Here is a 19,821-nt window from a genome sequence, read left to right as displayed (position 1 = left end):
ATTTACAAATGATAATTTTAGATGTGCCTGGGGTCCCAAGGTCAGCCTCATTTAGTTATGGAAACAAAAACTAAATTCTCAACTTCTAGTGAAAAAAAACTTTTCACCCCCAAACCAATAAATAAAAAATAAAAACAAAAGTCCATGCAAGGAGTTTAATAATGAGCAATCTCCATTTCCTCTCAAACATTTCATTCACATTCACCCAGTATAAAGACATAAGTACTGAGGTGCACAGTAAATACTTCCTTTTCTGTAAAAAAAAAAAAAAAAAAATATATATATATATATATATATATATATATATATATATATATATATATATATATAAAAGATTAGCTTGTTTTGATTTTAAATATTATTTTTATCAGGATACAAATGTGCACAATGTAATATGATGAATACATTTTTAATGTAGTACCAAATGCAGAAAAACATTTTCATGACCATAGTTTACATCTCTTATATCATGCAGAGAAGGCAAAAAAAATTCCAACCCAATACAAAATAATCATGTACAGTTTCTGTAAGAAAATAGAAAAAGATTTTAAATGCCATATATGTTATATGCAACAATATAATCATCCATTTTTGAAAAACTAAATTGTACAAAATGGTAGAAACAATCAAGGACTACTTACAGCAATTACATGACTCTAACTTACAAAAAATCAGTGTGATGAATGCTACGTCTATACTATATATTTTTTTCTAACCATCCACTGACTATAGAACATCTATCTGATTTCATTCAGTTTATTATTTAAAAAAAAACACTGGAAAAGATTTATGATAATATTACTATAACATTATAGTATTGCACTCTTTATCCATAACGATAACTATAATCTGAGCAAATGGAAGCAATGAGTCTTCTGGAGTTTTTAGCCACTATTTCCAGTTTTTGAATGTGCTAATTACTAAATTAATTTTAGTGCACTCTGGACTGCATTTATAAAACTATGTTATGGATATAAATAACATTGAGGAACTGTGTCCACCTCAACTTTGCATGTTGTGTTATGACAGAATGTAACTAAGCAATTATGAGGGTAAATTAGTTAATAAGCACTTCATCCGGTAGATATACTCACAATATGAGTAAGTTTTCAGAACTGATATGGACTTAAGATGCAGAATACTTTGTATGTGCATGAAGAAACACATGTAACACTTTCTGACATTTGTGCAAAAAAAAGCACACCACACGGCACAATGAAAGAATCATTCATTGTAAGATTAATACAGGATAATATACATATTCAGATATGATATATCCAAAATGATTGTAAGCAAGCAAATAAAGTAAAATAACACTTCTTTGAATATATTTTCATCTGTACAGATTGTTGATAGCTTGATAAAAATAAATAGATTTGTCTTTTTTGATTGCATTTTGTGATGAGATGACATGATCTGATTGCTACTCTGAAAAGCTCAAACTGCATATGAGATATTTATGCACATGTATTTAAAAAAATGAATGAATGAAGGGAGTCATTTTAAAGCAACTATGGAAACTGACTACTGAAGTCACTGCACTTAAGATTAAAGTTGCTGAAGAGTTTTTCACACAAAATATTCTTAAATCTTTGCCCCAGTTTAGTTTTCTTCTTAACTGCATCATTTGGGTAAAAGCAGCCTATATTCCACTGCAAAATATATAAAATCAAAATAAAAAATGATTTTGTATTGCAGTTCTACCACAATGAAATAAATGGTTTCTCCCACCTCTAAAAATGATAATAATGCTTTCCTTTTAACATTTCTTACAAAAATATTTCTTTGTGATTAAAAGCACAGTGTTATGTCACTGATTCAGCTGCTACCTCACCAGTCCAATTCATTGCTTTAATACATCAAGGCCTCTTTCCTTTCTCTCATTGGTAATCCTGCAGAAAATGAGAAGTGCAAGCTTTTGTTTCTTTCTTGTCGCTGTTGGCACAATGCCACTGTGTTCTGAGAAAGTCCAACAGAACTCCAGCATTTGCTGGTGCAGAGAAAATTATTAAGTCTATACAGACAGATTGTAGCTATTTCTGTAATGTCTGAGCTTTACTTGATATACATTATACATTCATATCTCATTGATAAACAACTTAGCTACCTCATCCATCAACAGGCCATAGATGTTTTGAAAATGATTCTTAATATGTGGCATGAAGTCCATCTTCCTGCTTATGATCTTCTGTGTTTGTTTACATTATGTATTGCAGTAAGGTCCCAGAGTTTGCTTTGACAGTGTCCAAGATCAGACTCTCTCCACGCGACTGGGGTCATATACATCTGAAGACAAACACAAGTTATATTAGCCATTTTTCATGCAAAACCACAACAAGAGAATGGACATGTCAAGGACCATCAATATACTACAATATATGTCTATCAGAAAAGCAGATTGTTAAAATCAGTTTAGTCTTAACTTTTTTAAATATAATATAATATATTATAATATCTATTCTTCGCTTATTTGTCAAGGCAAAAAGTATGGGAAATCAGACCATGCTTCCCTCTTGTGGTGAAAAACCACATAGCTCATTGCTCTTAAGTTATTGTGGCTTGGCAGATCATAATGCTACAGAATATGTAATAATAATAAAAATAATAATAATAATAAAATCAATCCCTATTTTCACAAGAAGTTGAGTATCTGTCCTTTTTTTCTGTTATGCAATACAATACTTTGCTGAAGGTGACCTCTCCTAGGGCACTAGATAGAGTGGACTTCACACAATATCAATATCACAAAGGCATATATAACAACACTGATATTGAAAGCAGACTGGCAAACAACAGCCAAATATATATATATACTCTTGTGGACTAAAAAAAGGGTCAAAGCCAAAAATGGCTAAATATTTAGACCATTTTATCCAGAAATCACTGTTTAAGAAACTAGCAAGAATTGCACAAATACTGCAGATAAAGGGACAGATGCAGATACGGGATAGCCTTTGCCTATTTTCTTGCAGACTACTTTTCACAGGAAGACGAGTTAATGTTATTCCATTGAATAGTACTTGAAAAATGTCTCCCACTTAGTTGGAGTTTAAATATACCTTATAGTGTTCAAATCTGGACTCTGACCAGGACAAAACATGAGCCTGATGGACTTGTATTTGAAGTGTGGGCTGGATCATTTTTTTGTTGTTGTTGAAAAATAACATTTCAGTTGTGGGAAGCAAGCCATTCTGCATTATTCTTTCACACTCCATAGCATCTTTTGAGTTTTCACAGTGAAGCAGTTCACCAGTACCAGCATCTTCCTCCATGCTTCACTGTGGCACTGTAGATGCGTTCCTTGTTGTATTTGTCACCAGATCTTCAAAGCTACTGGTCTGGTGAATAATCATGCAAGTCATGTTTTAACATGATTCATCACTCCACACAACTCTGCTGAACCGCTCTGAATCAAACAAAAACCTCATTTTATCTTTGATGTTTTCTAAGGAAGTGCATTTGCTACATTCTTACTCATTTCCTTACAAGTAATTTGTGCCATTCAGTAATTTGTGCTTTTTAACGGCATTTGAATTTTTTTGGGGCTTGACCAATTGTGTTTATGTATTAATTTATTTAGCTAGCTAGCCCAGGAGTGTACAGTTACTGTATATACAGTCTGTCAGCCTTACAAACTTGGTTGGACTTCAGTGTACTGACCTGAAATAAACAGCTTGTCATCATCCTCAACTGCAGCCATTGTATTATCCATGTTAAATCCTTGTGGCAGAGTGATCTCTCTCTTTGTTACCATGCCACTGCGTGGTTGTGGGATTGGACGTGCTGTTGACTTTGGTGGCTGCCTTGATCTTCCTAGTATCACCTCTTCAGCTGAAACTTCCTCCTGAGCCTTTTGCTCATCCTCTTCTTGCATATAACTGCTCATGTCTTTGTTTTCTCTGACTGCATTCTCACTGTACTGGTTCTCTTCCTCTAGTGTTTCATCCTCTTTAACTGATTTGTTTTCTTTGACTGCATTCTCACTGTACTGGTTCTCTTCCTCTAGCTTTTCATCCTCTTTACCTGATTTGTTTTCTTTGACTGCATTCTCACTGTAATGGTGCTCTTCTACTAGCATTTCATCCTCTATTACTGATTCTTTTAGTTTTCCTCCCTTTTCTTCAAAGTCTGTCTCTTTGGCCAAGGTGATCCTGGTGATAGTTCTCACTAATGACTGAGAGCTTTCTTCCTTTGCGTGAATGGTGTACTCCATGGATGGTTGATCATTTGTGAATGAGGGCGACATAGGAGATTGGCAAAATGCCTGGAGGTGGTTCTGTGGCACTTCTATAATATCAGTATTAACTGTCTCCTTCCTGTCTCCCCCACCTACACTAAGAGTCAGTTTCTCATCCTCGGTCAGTGGAAGCGACAAACATAAGTTACTTAGAGGAAACTCTGGCAGCTCCAGCACTGAGGAGACTCTCTGACTGTTCTTTTCAGCACTAGGTAAATCTTCTCCAGACTCTGGATCCCCTCCAAGCACTGCCTCTGACATATCTCCATGACTTTCCATAGACCTATCTGGCACTTCCTCACACTCTCTACTTACATTCCGTTTCTCCTCATTTGAGCTCATCTCTTTGGTTTGTATTGCCAATTCTGCAGCAACTGTGGTTTTCAGATTTCTTTCCACCGGTTTGTCATCAACTTGGTCAACAACCAAGGCTTCAACTGGCACTGCAATGCCGAGTATTCTGGCAGCCCGTTGTTCAATAGATTCATTTTCAGGAATGCCTTTGGCACACTGGACTTGGTACAGTTTACTAAGGTCTTCAGTCTGCATACTATTGGCCTTCTCTTGACTCAAAAGAGTCTCAAGATGTTCATCTGCCAAGGTCTTTTCATTACTCCAGCTTAAATAATCTGAATAAAAACTGTCGTCATCATCCTCATAACTAGCCTTAAACCTACAATGGAGACTCTTGATCACACCGATACGCGAGGACCTCCCCGATCTAGTAACATCTGTGTTTCCTCTCCCAGCTTCCTTCTTGTTGAAGGCCTTGGAGTTGAAGGCATTATTATCGTTCAAGCTTTGAGTACATTCAGCAAACTCTGGGCTGTGTCTGCTCAAATCTCCACTACTGTCTGATGACGTAATCTGCAAAGTCTCACACATCTCTGAGTTGTCTGAAGGGCTGGTTAACATAGGCGACTCAGGACTCAAGCATGTAGGAGATCCAGAGGTCACAGTGTCTGGAATGGCAGTGTATACTGTTAAACCAACATCCTTAAGCAAGCACTCCTTCGGCACTGGGATATCCTGCCGATGTATTGCCGAATCAGCATTCCCCCTCTGCATAATCTCAAAGTTGGCATAATTATTCATTTTAGTGACAGGTATCTCTTGCATCTGGCTGTCCAGGTTCACCTTTGCATTGGACAAGGAACTTATTATTCCTTTGTATTCTGGATGGCCTCTGTTCCCTGAATCACACAATACATTTAAGTTATTGCTTTTCATTTGCATCTCTGTGACCTGCACTATATGTGACTGCTGGTCAGTGTCCTTCTTCACGTGAAGTGGGGTGGTTTCCTGTCTTGTGTAAATGACTTCTCTGTTTGTGTCACTCAGCTCCAGCATACTGTTCAATGCCTCATCCAGCTGCTCTATATTCTGATCAGCATTTGGATGCTTCCCAGTATGATCCTGTATCTCCTTATTAAAAGACTCAAGCTCCCCAATGGCATCCCATTTGCGTCTGTTCACTGGCTTTAGCAAGAACTGTCCAAAAACTTCTTGCGAATCTGCTGTTTCATTTGTCTTTCTCAGCAAAGGCTGACGGTCTGGAGATGATGGATTTGATGCTGATTGGTGTAGAGTCGGACTCTTTATATTTGAACTACTCACATTCCTAGTCCTGGAGAATGCACTGTTCCTGGAAGGGTTGAGATCCTTTTGACCTATCATGGGATATCCGTAGTTGGCACTACAGTTGGTTTCACCTTCATTAGAAGTGATTGCGTGAGGGGAAGAATGGTCATTTGCCAGAGGATGGGTATTTCTGGAAACTTCCGGAGAACCCGTCTGAGTTTCCTGGTTTTTGTAATGATCTCCAGGCCAGGATTCTGCATAGAACAATTCATTGTCTTTGATTGTATTTAGTGACCTAGTATCTACAATCTCTTTCCTCAGAGGGGATTTTTTAATGGATGGGGAGCTGCTGGACAGTATTTGTGTCTCTTTGCGTGATGTTTTTAAAAGGTTTTGGTCGTCGTGCTGCACCACTGTGTTTTCTGTCGAATTAGTCACTTTTTCATTGTTATTTGGGTCAGAAACACTTTTGTTAGCTTGTATACTAATAGGGACAGAAACCAGGCAGAACATTGTCTCTTTGAGCTTTTTCTTTGAGCTTTTCTTGTTCTCAGACACAGTCTTTGCCTCAAATGTCTTTACTTGTGTCACTGTCTCAATTAAACCCTGGTTTGAATTCTGCTGCATCGTCATCTGAAGAGCAACTATATTTCCCTGGGTAGCTGGATGCCTGTTGCAGTTTTGGTCAGGTAACGTGGCTGAACTTTCTGTCTCCTTAAGCACTTCCTTTTGTGTACTGTCCTCATTAATAGAGTCACTAATATTGCTTTGACTTGGTTCAGTGCGGTCAAAGGGTTTCTCTGTGAGAGGAAAGGCACCGTCGTTAGACTTCTCAGATAAGACATCGATCGGAATCTCATTTCTGATGTTTCTGATTTTGTCTGCATCTGTCAGCGAGTTTCCATCTATCCCTGCACCTGAAACTTGTCTGACACGAGGGTCATTAAAGGGAATGTACTGAACATTACTCATCCGTTCTTCACTGTAGCCTGGATATGCCTGTCTCCTGCAGGGCATACTTCTTTTTCCGTCTCTGTAATGGTCGGGCCAAGCCATCCCAGTCTGCCTGATAAACCATTCCTGCACTTCTGTCATTGCAGATCCCTGTATATATGAGTCACCTCTATATTGGTGGTTACCCATCGAGACAGGATAAGTTCTGTGTCCTCTGTTAACTACAGGCTGCCTCCTGTAAGTTGGAGGGGGGATATAACCGGGGGGGTCCACACCAGGTCCAGCGAGTTCTTGTACAATGTATTCTTGCCTTGAGAAGGGCAGTGGAGTTCTGTCTCTGGGACGAGGGGCAAGCTCGCCTGTGAGTATCTCTGCGCTGCCACGCATCTGCTGGTGCACTTCATAAGATGGAGGTCTGAGAGGTCGGCTGGATCTGGGTTTTGTTAGTGGTGCAGACTGTGCACCTGATCGGTCAGTCCACCTCTGCCTGTTCTCCCCATCATTAAGATGCCGTCCATGAGGGTCTCGTGCATGGTGGCCATTTAACTTATAGCTTCCATATGATTCTTGCCCAGCAGTTGGTATGCTGACGTACTGGAGGCTTTCAGATTGCAGAGCCATTCTGGGCAGTGACTGGGACTTGTTTTTGGTTCTGTGTGGAACGGCTCCTTCTGCAGTCCGTGGCCTGCGTTGCTCTTGTGCCACCTCATTTTCAGATGGTTGACGGCTCGTGCTGGTCACTGGATGCCACTCCTCTGTTCCCAAACTTTGGTACTTCCTTTCAGCTGCAGTTCTCCACTGGTGCAGAGCCATCTCTCTCTCCCTGGCACGTGCACTCTCTGCCCGCCGTAGTCTTTCACGGTTATGTTCCTCTGTGCTTAAGGCAGATTCTGGTCTCTGCTGTTTGTTGGGAACACCTCGTCCACTTCCGCGTGGATCCCTGAAGTCTGCATAATCCAAAAGCACACTAAAGTCCTGACCTCTTCTTCGCCAGTAGGAAACATCCTGCTCAGATCTAGGCTGAGAATGTATTCCTCTGTGGGTCTCAAAAAACCTGCATTAAAAACATACAGAAGCAAAGTTGTGAACTACTGAATTAGGTAAGACAAGCAGAAACTGGATAACAATAAACACATTTGTGTATAAATCCCACCATGCAAGCACACAGGCAACATCAGATCAACACAAAACTAAGAGGACAAAGTGTATCTTCACAGTGTTGTCAAGAAAGTAGATACCCTCTAAGGCCCAATAAATTGGGTAGCTTTAATGGTGCAAACAAACTAAGATAAATGGGCAGTATCTCTTAAGCAGAAACATGACTAGCTTGTTTGGTGCAAACCGTTGAGTCAGCACTGAAGGTCTGTTCTCTCATCCAATATCTTGGCAGCAGAGATAGCATACGATCTGCATGTTAAACAATCCTGACCTGCACTCATGGAAGGATAATCTTGCTTAGTAACTGTCACACTGTCTGTCTGTCTGTCTGTCTATCTATCTTGAAAATCTATGGCACGAAGACATTATGACTTACTGATCTACACGCATAAAGAAAAAATGAAACTGTTCCTATGGAAAAAGAAGCTTGTAATCTATTCTCTTGTAATCTTTTTTTTTTAAAGCAAATTAATCTCTGAAGCTGCTCTGTGACAATATGGCTGGCAAATGCAGATATTCAAATTTAGCTATATTCATAATGTTTTATTAATAATGGTGTTATATAAGAGATTCTTATAAGGAATGGAATATTGATCTGACAAAGGGCTCATGGGACATGTAGTTTACTGCTGGCTCTGCCTGCAGAACTAAGCATGCTCAGTAGGTGGTGCTGCGGGCTTTCTGACGTCACTTGTATTTCTTCCACTATGGTCCCGAGTGAAATAAGAGGAAATAAAAACGCACTGCAAAACCTACTAAACACAGTTAATGAATTCATCAGCTACAGGGAGAGTGAGGTAGGAGAGAGCGCAGGGACATGAGTGAGACTGAGGAAACATGAAAATGTAGGAAGTAAAAAGATTTCAGAAGATGAGATGAGGATGAAAGAAAGTGCAAAAAAGAGAGAAAGAAATGGAGAGAGAAAGGTGACAGGGGAGAAATAAAAAAAGCAAAGGGTTAAATTGGGATCTGTCCTGGTGCGAAAGGGAAGTCCTTGACAGCTCCTATACCTTTACGTAACACTCTTCATCATGCAAGACAGCTTATACCTCAGATCAAAGGGACGAATGAAAAAGAAGGAAAGACAACAGCAAGACAAGAGTGCGGGGCAGAAGATGAAGAGGTCAAAAACTATTCACCAGCACAACTCACCCACTGTCCGTGGTCAGGCTGTCTTCTGGCAAACGTCCATCTCCTAGGTTCCCGTTGTCCATGTCTTGTGTCCTCTGCTTCCTGACCCTGTTCTCGGCGTCACCGGGGAATCCCCCGGCAGGAGCTTGTCTGATGCCTCCGCTGCTGTAAACATGGTCCCCCTCATAGCCGTTCACGCCGATGTGTCCTTTCCGCTTCTCAGCGATTTCACACCGGCTGTCGCTTCGCTTCGGCAGACATTTCTCATAGGTTGCCGGGTGGGGGGAAGACGAATGTGAGACAGGGACATTGTTGCTGTTCCTTTGAGGGACTTTGTATCCATGAGAGATGAGAAGGTCTTCCACGCTGTACATGGCTAAGCGATGCGTTTTTGCTTTTAGTGGTGTGTGTGCGCGCGTGTGTGTCCGTGTGAGTTTCAGATGAATTTTGCTCCTAGTCCAGATGAGGCAAGCTCATGAACAGCTGCACAGGAGAGGCCATCGCTGTGAAAGAAAACGGGACAGAGGGGAGGGAGAGAGAGAAAAAGAGAGAGAGAGAGAGAGAGAGAGAGAGAGAGAGAGATGAAGTTAAAATGATTCTCTTTCACAGTCTTTTTCATAAGAGGATTGCTGCTCACAGCCAAAACAAAAGGTCCTATCTAGCCACAAGAGAAACGATTTGTATAGCTGTCGGTCTGTCTATCCACTGACCCAGTCTTCTCTTCTCCCATCTGTCCCGTCTTCTCCTCTTTCCTCTGTTCTCTCTCCAGATGACTGACTACTGTACCTCACGCTCAGAATCTTCAAATTACCTAGGTGTGGAATGTTTAAAAAAATCTCAAGCCACAATCCTGACTCTAGCAAACAAGCAGTAGTAATAAAGACTCTAATAAGATTTTTTGATGATTAATAATTTGAATAACATACAAACTTAAAATATGACACAAACCTGCAATAATTAAATGTTAAATAACACAAATGTATCTAATTCCATTTTATTAACTTTGCTGCTGTCCTTTGATGATCCAGTTCAACCATACTAATAAGCAAAAATGACTTTAGATAAACTAACAATTGTGCTTCATTGTTTTGTTTTTTTTTGCTGAAGACTGTTGAATCTTCTTCTCCTGTGTGCTACTGTACAGAGTTCATTTACTTTTCCTTCAGCCTGAGGTTTATTCTTTACACTTTTTGGTGTGAAAGGGCTTTTACATTTGCTATAAATAGAACTTCTTATATTAAAAACAATCAAGCCCTGCTCATATTTAAAAAGTAACGCAAAAGTAACGTAATGCATTACTTTCCATAAAAAGCAACTAAGTAACGTAATTATTTACTTTTTTGGGGAGTAGCGCAATATTGTAATGCATTACTTTTAAAAGTAACTTTCCCCAACACTGGTCGCAAATAACAAAACCTGCCTTGAAAAGACAGAAATGGAAGTGTCCTAAGGTTACCTAACCTGCACACACATTCAGAGAGAGACGCACAAAACAAAATTGCCTGCAATCTCCCACCATCAGAAGCATTACAGTTATTTCTTTGATCTGCAGAGGGTAGAGTCCAAACTAAAGCTGAGACTTCCACAATAGCTGAATGTTCTCACATGATTATGTAATCTTGATAAAACAAGCTAAAACCGAATCTTTTATGGAAAATACATGGATATTTTATTCTTAAAGAGTCGATACACAGTTTTTCTAATATGATTAATTAATTTCAAGATTACTTTAATATACATATTTAATATCAGTTCCAAATAAACCAAATAATAGTATCAGGAAGTACATCAAAATAGTAGGTCAGGCTGGTAGGGTACAGCATTCTCTTTCACAGAATGCCAATATGATTTCCTCAAACCCATTAGTGCTGGGGGACTGAGTTTTGACGGTGAAAGAGGTAACAAATGAGGTGACAGCTTACATGTTGGTGAGAAGTCACGGGTTGAGCTTTTACTGATGCCACTATACATTCACATGATGAAACAAAAGCATAAGCGTTTCATGCCGCTATATTTACTGAAACACTTGTCTGTTTTGATCAAAATGCTGTTTGTCAGAAGTAGAAGGAAGCAGTTAGCAGAGATATGACTTTCGCATTTTCACACTTTCCAGCCCAGATACTCCAGACTGATCCATATTCACCATTAAAGGCCCTTGGAGACAACTGCCTCTCACAGCATCCTCTAGCACACACAGAGGTCAAAAGAAGCACCAAAAATAATGCTCTTTTTTTCCTTTCCTCTACCTCTTTATGTTTCCTTACACAGACAAAATTCAGCACAAACAAAATATGAGGAAGGTATATTTCCCATCTGTTCTGCCACAGGGAAAACCCTTAGTGCGAGTTTTATCAGTGCCATCCATTATCATTAGCTATGGCTTTCAGAAATATTTAAGAGTGCACCTGCAAACACACACATTCATATTTGAGTTTGTTTATAACTTGGATGGATAACATGATCATCAGGTTTTACTCAAACTTGTGTAGTTCATGTCAGCTAATGTGTTGCTGTCATTAAAATAATCGTTTTTTTTTTTTTTTTTTTGTGGAATATTGGCGTGTTTATTATAAATAATTCATTTTTGCATATCATTATTTTTAAATTAATGTGCCAGCATAAACTTTAATTAAAAACTTCCCCTTGCTCTCGCAACAAAATCTCTTCTCTGATGAGGTGTGCACCGGATCAAGGGCGGGACATCCAAGCAAACTATATTTACATCACAACAGGGAAGAAAAGGTGATTGCAATTTCCGCTGCATGCAAAAAGTAGACAAACCAACCACTAAAAGATTTGAATTTAATTAATTTAACTGTCCAAATTAAATTCTATAGTACTTTTGACTTAAATTATTTGAAAATATAACAAAAATATTAATAAATGAAAAAAAAAAAAAAAACTCAGGCCCCACAATATGTGCTTCTTCATCCCATAGCAACAAAACACAATACAAAAGCCTACAACTTGGGCAAAAAGTGGAAACAATTCAAGCCAGGTCCATGGAGACTTTAAATGGCATAGAAATATCTGCCTGCGTCAGAGCACAGCTGAAGTTTTAACAATGACAAACTGTCTCTTAGAGCATGAGTAAATTCATAACATTGCAGATACGTGATCTACACTACTTTTGCTTTTTTTTTTATTTTTTATTAATGACCTGCTTTTATGGCTTACACATGTCGAAGACTAAAACTGAACAAAAGCAGAGGCAGACCAGTGATGTCATGAGGTTTTTCTGAGCCAAAACGCCACAATAACAGTGAATCATTTGATTCCACTCAGATATCGAGAACATTTAGATCTTTTTTCCAGCAATAAACGTTGAGGACCACCTCTTTGTGCCATTCGCTTCCTGTAAAATCCTTTATTTGCAGCTAAATGCTAAAGATAAAACCCATAAAGGCCGTGGGCCTCAGTCGAGACTGAACTCTTTTCCTCTATAGACTGCAAGGTATGCCTGCGGAGCCAGATCTGCCTTCCCTCATAAATGAATCACACATTTTTAGATCTGGCCCGCCTGGCTTGCGCCCCCCTCACCAGCAGCCCTCCGGAGTCTAGAGCTGCCGCCATGACAGTTTGGTGTCAACTCTTTATTCTTAGACTTAGTCAGATTTGTGGTATGTGTTTGTGAAAGAAAACAGACCAAAAGAGAGGACCTAATAAAAAGACATGGTGTATTTTCACTCAGAATCCGATAATAAACTGTATTTTTGCTCAACTTTTATCAAAGTTATTCTGCAAAGTGTGACTAAGATGTACACCAAACCTGAAGTCCATTAACTAGGAATTGACTGGCCAGTGTAAAAAGTGGAGAAAGAAGATAAAACAGTAACATGGACTTGCATGTCATTTTGATGAAGGATTACAAAGACAACATTTAGTTTTCTTTCAAATAACATTAACCAATGAATTGTGCATGATAAGACCAGGAACATGCATTAGAGAGTAAATAAGGTCACTTTTGATTTCATGTTGACAGCACAACTGCAACAGATGATGAACCACCTCATCAGACTAATGTCTCCTCACAAATTGACTAATAACTGCCATAAACATGCACATAAGGGCATGACACGGCGACATCTCTTTCACTGAGTCAGATGTAAATAGGGATTCTGAGTCTCCATGTTTAACCAAGAAAACATGTTTTATAACAAACAATCCACTGTCCACCCTGTCCTATAAAAAGTTCTTTCAGAGCCTCACCCCTTCATTGTTCAGTCCATCCACATGGATCTCCTACACAGTCCCTTAACAGGCACGTGTTCACACATGTGTACGACAGGCTCTTCATCGTAAACAATGTGACATCACCACCGTTGACCTCTGCTTCCTGAGGATGTGCACGTTTCAAGAGATGGGGCGGAGGACTTCAATGAGCATGTCAGCAAGACACAAATACTGAGAGGACAGAGCCAAAACAGTGGGGAAAAACTTCACCAGAGTGGATTTGGGGATCTAAATATCATTATTCTGTCACGCATTGGCCATCAATAGAATTTTACTTTGTTTCTAAACAAGTAGCCTATAATGTACTGGCAAACATCTACACAATTTATCTCCATCCCCAGTTCACCCATTCATTTATCCTTCTTAGGGCATCTTGTAGGCAGTGGGATATGTTCCAATAGTCTCCATTCTCTGCTATGCGAACCAGTTTATAAGATTGCATTACAATCTTACAGGCAACCTACGGTATGAGAAGGAAACGTAACTCTGAAGTGGTTATATTTTTAGAGCGGAAACATATTTAGTCTAATTTAGGCTTAGTTTTGTGTCAACAGTAATACACCTCTATGAAAATGTGCTGTTCCTTTACAATTACAATTAATAATTTTATTAAAAAAATTCAGGTTAGCCATGACAAGACTAGATTACATTTGAAATGGCAATAATATGTCATAATATTAGTGTTTTGCTGTATTTTGGTCAAATAAATGCGGCCTTGATAAGCAAGTAAGATTCTTCTTTCTAAAACATTAAAAAGCAGTACAGTCCCCAAACTTTTTGCAGGGAATGTGGAAATATGGAAAAAATAATAGTCAGTAATATTAGTAGCACCACAATACTGATTTTAAGCATAAGTTTTAAGAGCATTACAAAAGCTAGTGCAGAAGTACTGTAAATAATAAGAGGAAAGGAAGAAAGATTTATTTAAAGGTATGGATTAATTTAGTGCTTATATATATATATATATATATATATATATATATATATATATATATATATATATATATATATATATATACATGTGATAGACCTAAGCTGCATCTTTTGAGGAAAATCACTTTAACCAGCTCTTGTTTTGTTTGAGCAGTGGCCATGAAGATTACCATTTTGCTTTCTTTGAGATTTCAAACAATAGACTACAAGTATGGTGTCACTGGCGACACTAAAGAAATGTTTTTAAAGTCTGGTAATTCAATTGGTGGGAGGACCAGAGGATCATCAAAGAAGGAAGTCATGCTTTTTCCAGCCTGGGACTAATTAGAGTGCCAAACAGTACAATTCACAGTTCTTTGTGTGCTCTACAACCCTGAAAAAAACTAATTTACTAATTTACTAGTAGAGTACAGAGCAAATTTACAACAGACTGTGTAAATTTAGATCCACACGCCATCTGAATACAATTTCTTTGATCAGATTTAAAACAAAGAAGTTTCCTAAAGAAATTTGATTATTGGGCCATGCTGGGTAAGTTTATTTGCTCATCATTTAAACCTAACTAAAAAGTGCCATTTTTCTTTCAATTCTGAAATGTGTCAGCTCAAATGGGATCTTTGTATCAATGCTTGAAGGTACTGTACTTTCAAAGTCAACTGCTTCTCTGTGTTTAATGTTTAGTAATGTGGCACTTTAACCTGAGCAGAATTTTCAGGACTTGAATGACCAATAAAACTAATCAAAATGTATATGTCTATTAAAATATGTGTCTGTGACTGTCACTAATGGGTGATATTACTCAGTGTCATTTGAGACATTCATGATTTGTACCTCAATCTTCTTGGTTTACGATAGACAGCACAAAGTCCTTGAGGAATATGATACAAGAACTATATTATAACAATTTATCAGTGAGAAAAAGCGGTTGTGTTAGGCCTTGGCTCAAAGATTTGACCAAGGACATCTACAACTGCATGTTTATAAAAAGCAACAATCAAAAACAGAATATGACTTATTTATTTTCTTAACATTGATAATAAGTATGACTTATTCACGACAGGGTTCCAAATGAACTAACCCTGTGGCTGTGCATTATTAGAGTAAGGAGACTTGACCCACAGAGAGATGACAGTGACAAGGTTTATCAGTTAAAAACACTCTGATCAAAGCACTGGCATACATAAGCATTCTGCTAATTACGCTCTTATCCTGCCAAAGAATATGATCTCAAATGAAGGGGAAGAAGCTTAGAGACGTTTCAACAAACAGCACTGTGTTAAAGAGCACAGACAGGAAAACTTGGTGACTACAGACTGAAATTGCAATGGCAAAATAACAGCCCAAGTTTAAGTAACAACACATAATATGCAGTGCTACTTCTGCTCATGTTCTTCAGTGAAGAAGGTTGCTGTTATAATCAAGAAAACTAAAAACAAAAGGCTGGCAACTGGTCCTTATCGGTTTCTATTCCTCCCCTGAGGTTAATCATCTCTGGCTAATGGATTTGACCAGAAGAATCCATACAGGAGCATATAGGAAAGTTCAGCAGTCCATCTGTTTTCCATATGAGTTTAAGGCCTCTAATGTATGACTTCATCATACGCAAGGGCTATATACCAATCCTTTACCCTGAATCTCTTTTAATTACCATTTGGCTGCTATTTCATTGCACAGTTTCATCTGCAGATGGTTGTACTTTGCTTGTTAAATGTGTATCACAACCAAAAAGCTTCTGATCTTAAAGAAGCTAAATTGTTGCCCCACCATTTTTCATTACTATGCATTACATAAGGGATTTGTGGGGGAAAGCTGTTCTTTGTCATGTTATTGCACTGTAACGTCGAGCAATATGCATAAACTCAGACTACTGTAATTGATCAGTGAACTTTAGTTGTATATAAACTTATGTTTTTAATGAATTGTTCTGAGAAGAATTTCTAAAAAGTCAACAACAACAAAAAAATGGAGGAGGGGGGTATTTTTTATGCTTTTATATTTTACCATCTTAAAATTAGTTTTCAAAGTTTTCAAATGAAGTGTCTGAAGTTCTTTGTGTATGTTTTGTTTCCACTACCCCGCAGACAAGAACTGAAAATAAACGTATATTGATGTCATATGTTCTTTAAATGAGCAATGGCCAAATATTTACTACGAAATAAATGAGATTACATTCATGATCTGCACATGAACCTATGAAATGACTTGCCCTATGCTACTACAAAGGAGATTGTGAGCATATTAATTGTTTTATGTATGAGATAACTCTATTCATTAATATCTATTAAGGAGGACTTGTATGCTCAAAGGATGTTCACAAATGAAACTACACTTTAAAATAAAAACACCACACCACTGTAAAGAGCCCAAAATTCCACTGAAATTACTCTCTAATACATCTGAATGATTAACTGAGCAGTTTATTTTAAACAAGGAAAGAATAATGTCATCAGTCTGTTCAGTAATGAACAGCCCTCACCGCTTAATTCATCCAAAATTCCCTTTGTGTCCAACTGCATGCGTGCACCAGCAGTATCAGCAGATTTCCCCATTTCCAGGAAACAGACTCCAGCCTTTCTCCACGTACCACTAGATAAGTGATGCTCTGTGATTCAGCTCTCTTCCTCTTTTGTCCTTCTGTTGCCCTCCCCTTTCTTTAGACTTAAAGAATACTTAAGTAGACAGCTTTGAATGTACATGCTCCTAGTTCCGTGTTACTTGATGAAGGTAAAGTTGTGTGAAATAATTCTCTTGAGTAGCGGTCAATCAATATGGATTTTTCACTAGACGACACGATTTCTAGAGAGTGAAGAATGTCAATACATGTGATGTAGGCCAAAGGCATGTTCACACCAATAACGATAATTATAACAATAACTAATGATAATGTTGGAATCCCTTTTTATGATTTTTTTTTCCAAGCTGATGAACGATAAAAACATAAACATAAGAACCCACACTATTTTATAGAGCTTCCGCATTTAAAGCAGCATACTACAATATGCAAGTGTGCACTTATAATAAACAAGACAATATCATTCGTTAACATTATAGATATCTTAATAGTCTTTGTATATTAGTCTATCAGCTGTCTTTCACCGCTGTTTGAACATGTGATCCTTTTGGCCTCAACTTGACATGTTCACATTTTTCTTGTGGTTGACCATTTGTTTAGTTTCATCGCCTTTGACAACAGCTTCCAACCTCCACAGCTTTATGTAACCACAAAATTCTTGCTTTTGAAAACAAAAATCTGTAAACCACATGAGGACAGACCTGCTTCAATAGTTCCTTTCCAACAGTGTCTAAGCAGGACCTTGGCAATCAAAAGCCCTGTTATACATTGTTACAATTTCACTCTAATCACAAAACATCACTTCACACAAATAATGGCTGATTCTAAACCAAACTTGTCTGCTCTGCTGGCATCTATACAAGTCAAGGTCAAAAGTACCACCAAAAGCAGCTTTACTTTTAAACAGTCGCTTCCCAATTGAGTGGAGTTACCATCCGGCACAGAGTTGTTGACCTCGCACCTCACTCTTCGCGTGCCGCGAGCTCACACAGGTCACTTCCTCTGCACGTGAGACACATGCTCTTTGATGTTATTCACTATCCAGCCAGTGACAACACAACAGGAGGCTGTTAGTCTGAACAGTTTATCAACAACTGCTGACACAGCCAATAGAAGCTGCCTGATCTCCATTCACACTGAGGCCATAAGCACACTGTTTGTTGTCAGGAATGCCAACTTCATCTTGCACCACACAAGTTGTCAGATTGCCCCCAGTCAAATTAAGAACTAAGTAACCTGACATAGGCTGTCTGCTGTATAATAAAGTTTCAAATAATGCTAAATAAGCTACTTATATTTTTTTTGATGTTGTTAAACAATCGTATACAATAGCCACGCCCATTTTCAGCGTTGCATTTGTTGTCTTGTCTTCTGTCTCCCGGATTGTATTTCCACAACATGAAGGTTACAACTCACGAATTTATGAATGAACCATTAATGAATTTTTGAATACGCATTAATAAGTAAATCCACTTAACCAGCTAATTACGATGCTATAAAAATATACCACCAAAACAAGACGGCTAATCTGCCTTTTATGGTTATTAAAAAGTTTGAAAACACAGTTAAAACAAAACTTGTTGATATTTAATATATATATATATATAAACTTATATATGATAATTAGGAGGTTAAAACTCACATTTTAATTAAATATTATAATTTATTTTGGATACACCAAATACATGGAGTGCGTGTATAGCGAAACGTGAATGTTTGGAGCATTAAAAAAAAGAAACAGTTGTTATAAGCTGTGGATTTGAGCACTTTTGTAATTGTATACAGTGAATCCGTGTGCACATAACTTGACATCAAAGTTGTAATGACATGTTTATATGAAGCTCATCCTTCCTCTGCACGACACAATCTGCTCATTTCACCCTTTACTTCTCTAATGTAGCACACATCTTACGCACTGCGCCCGACCCCTGAGCACACAATTCACAGTCGAGAAGCAAGCTGTCTGCCTTCTGAAGTATTTTTTATTTTTATTTTTTTTACACAGACGAACGCAACAAATTAGCTGATAATCATCGATGCAATTCATCTCAGTCCTCAAGATCATTCCAGCGGTATCCGCGGTCATTTATTCCGTGATAGACGCAGGGACATTAGCCTACGGGACGACAGATGCAGGAGCCCGTTATCTCGCAAGTTCATGTTTATTGAACGGGTCAGCGTTACTAACGCCAGAAGCTGAAATCGCGTTTAATACTGCCGGGTCTACAAGAAAGCCTCATCCACGAGCCTATTTTCTCACATGTTCATATATTTCAGTAAAATGTAACGTCCACGTACCTGTGATGTGCTATTTTCGAGGTCCGTGTTTAGTTCCTGTTGTAGTGTGTTGAATCCGCTCTGTGCTGAGCATATCTGAGGGAAAGGCTGTGCAGAGGAGAGGGAGAATTGAGCTCAAATGTGTCTTCTGTGGGTCGGCCGGCGAGGGGAATGGTTCCTCCTCCCAGCGTGTGGGTAAACTTTTACAGACGACGACGAGACTGTAACACACCCCACCCACCCCATCCCATCCCACTATTACACAAACCCACACTGGCTTGTTTATGCTGGACTCGTCTGGACATATGATCTTTGATGATTACAATTGCTGAGTAATGGGGAAAAAGCAATCAAACTTCTCAATATACCAAAAAAAAATTTTTTATTATTATTATTATTGTTATTATTATTTTTAACCCAGCTGAAGAAAAAATGCTTTAACCAGCTTAAAGGGATACTACATCCCAAAATGAAAATGCTGTAATTTTTCCACTTATCTTCTAAGATATTTTGAATGAAAACTAGTATGCTTGAGTCTGTCCCATAGACTGCCAAATAAATTACACGGTGTCAAGGTCCAGGAAAGTACGAAAAGCATCGTCAGAATAGTCCATCTGCCATCAGTGATTCAACCGTAATGTTACGAAGCGACAACAATACTTTTTGTACACGAAGAAAACAAAAATAATGACTTTATTCAACAATTTCCTCTCATCTGTGTCTTTCCAAATCAGCGTAGTGCCAT

The 19,821-nt window shown here is 38.3% G+C and overlaps 1 protein-coding gene across 3 annotated transcripts; it reads right to left on the bottom strand.

Moving 5' to 3' along the window:
* Window positions 1-118: 118 nt before the first annotated feature.
* Window positions 119-19,254, bottom strand: LOC128025251 (junctional cadherin 5-associated protein). 3 transcript variants are annotated; one of them, XM_052611425.1, is made up of 5 exons: window positions 19,098-19,243; window positions 9,083-9,564; window positions 4,024-7,826; window positions 3,661-3,954; window positions 119-2,286 (listed from the first exon to the last, which is right to left on the bottom strand). In XM_052611425.1, exons 2-5 carry the CDS (start codon window positions 9,433-9,435, stop codon window positions 2,252-2,254), a joined length of 4,485 nt encoding a protein of 1,494 aa, XP_052467385.1. In that variant the 5' UTR covers window positions 9,436-9,564; window positions 19,098-19,243; the 3' UTR covers window positions 119-2,251. The 3 variants fall into 3 exon arrangements, with proteins under 3 accessions (XP_052467385.1, XP_052467382.1, XP_052467383.1); XM_052611422.1 differs by having other exon boundaries at window positions 3,661-7,826; window positions 19,098-19,254; XM_052611423.1 differs by lacking the exon at window positions 19,098-19,243 and adding an exon at window positions 9,772-9,889 and having other exon boundaries at window positions 3,661-7,826.
* Window positions 19,255-19,821: the final 567 nt, after the last annotated feature.

Source organism: Carassius gibelio, chromosome A12 (assembly GCF_023724105.1).
Source record: "Carassius gibelio isolate Cgi1373 ecotype wild population from Czech Republic chromosome A12, carGib1.2-hapl.c, whole genome shotgun sequence".
Lineage (NCBI taxonomy): Eukaryota > Metazoa > Chordata > Actinopteri > Cypriniformes > Cyprinidae > Carassius > Carassius gibelio.
The sequence above is the reverse complement of the archived record's forward strand: the minus strand, read 5'-3'. Positions and strand labels throughout refer to the sequence as shown.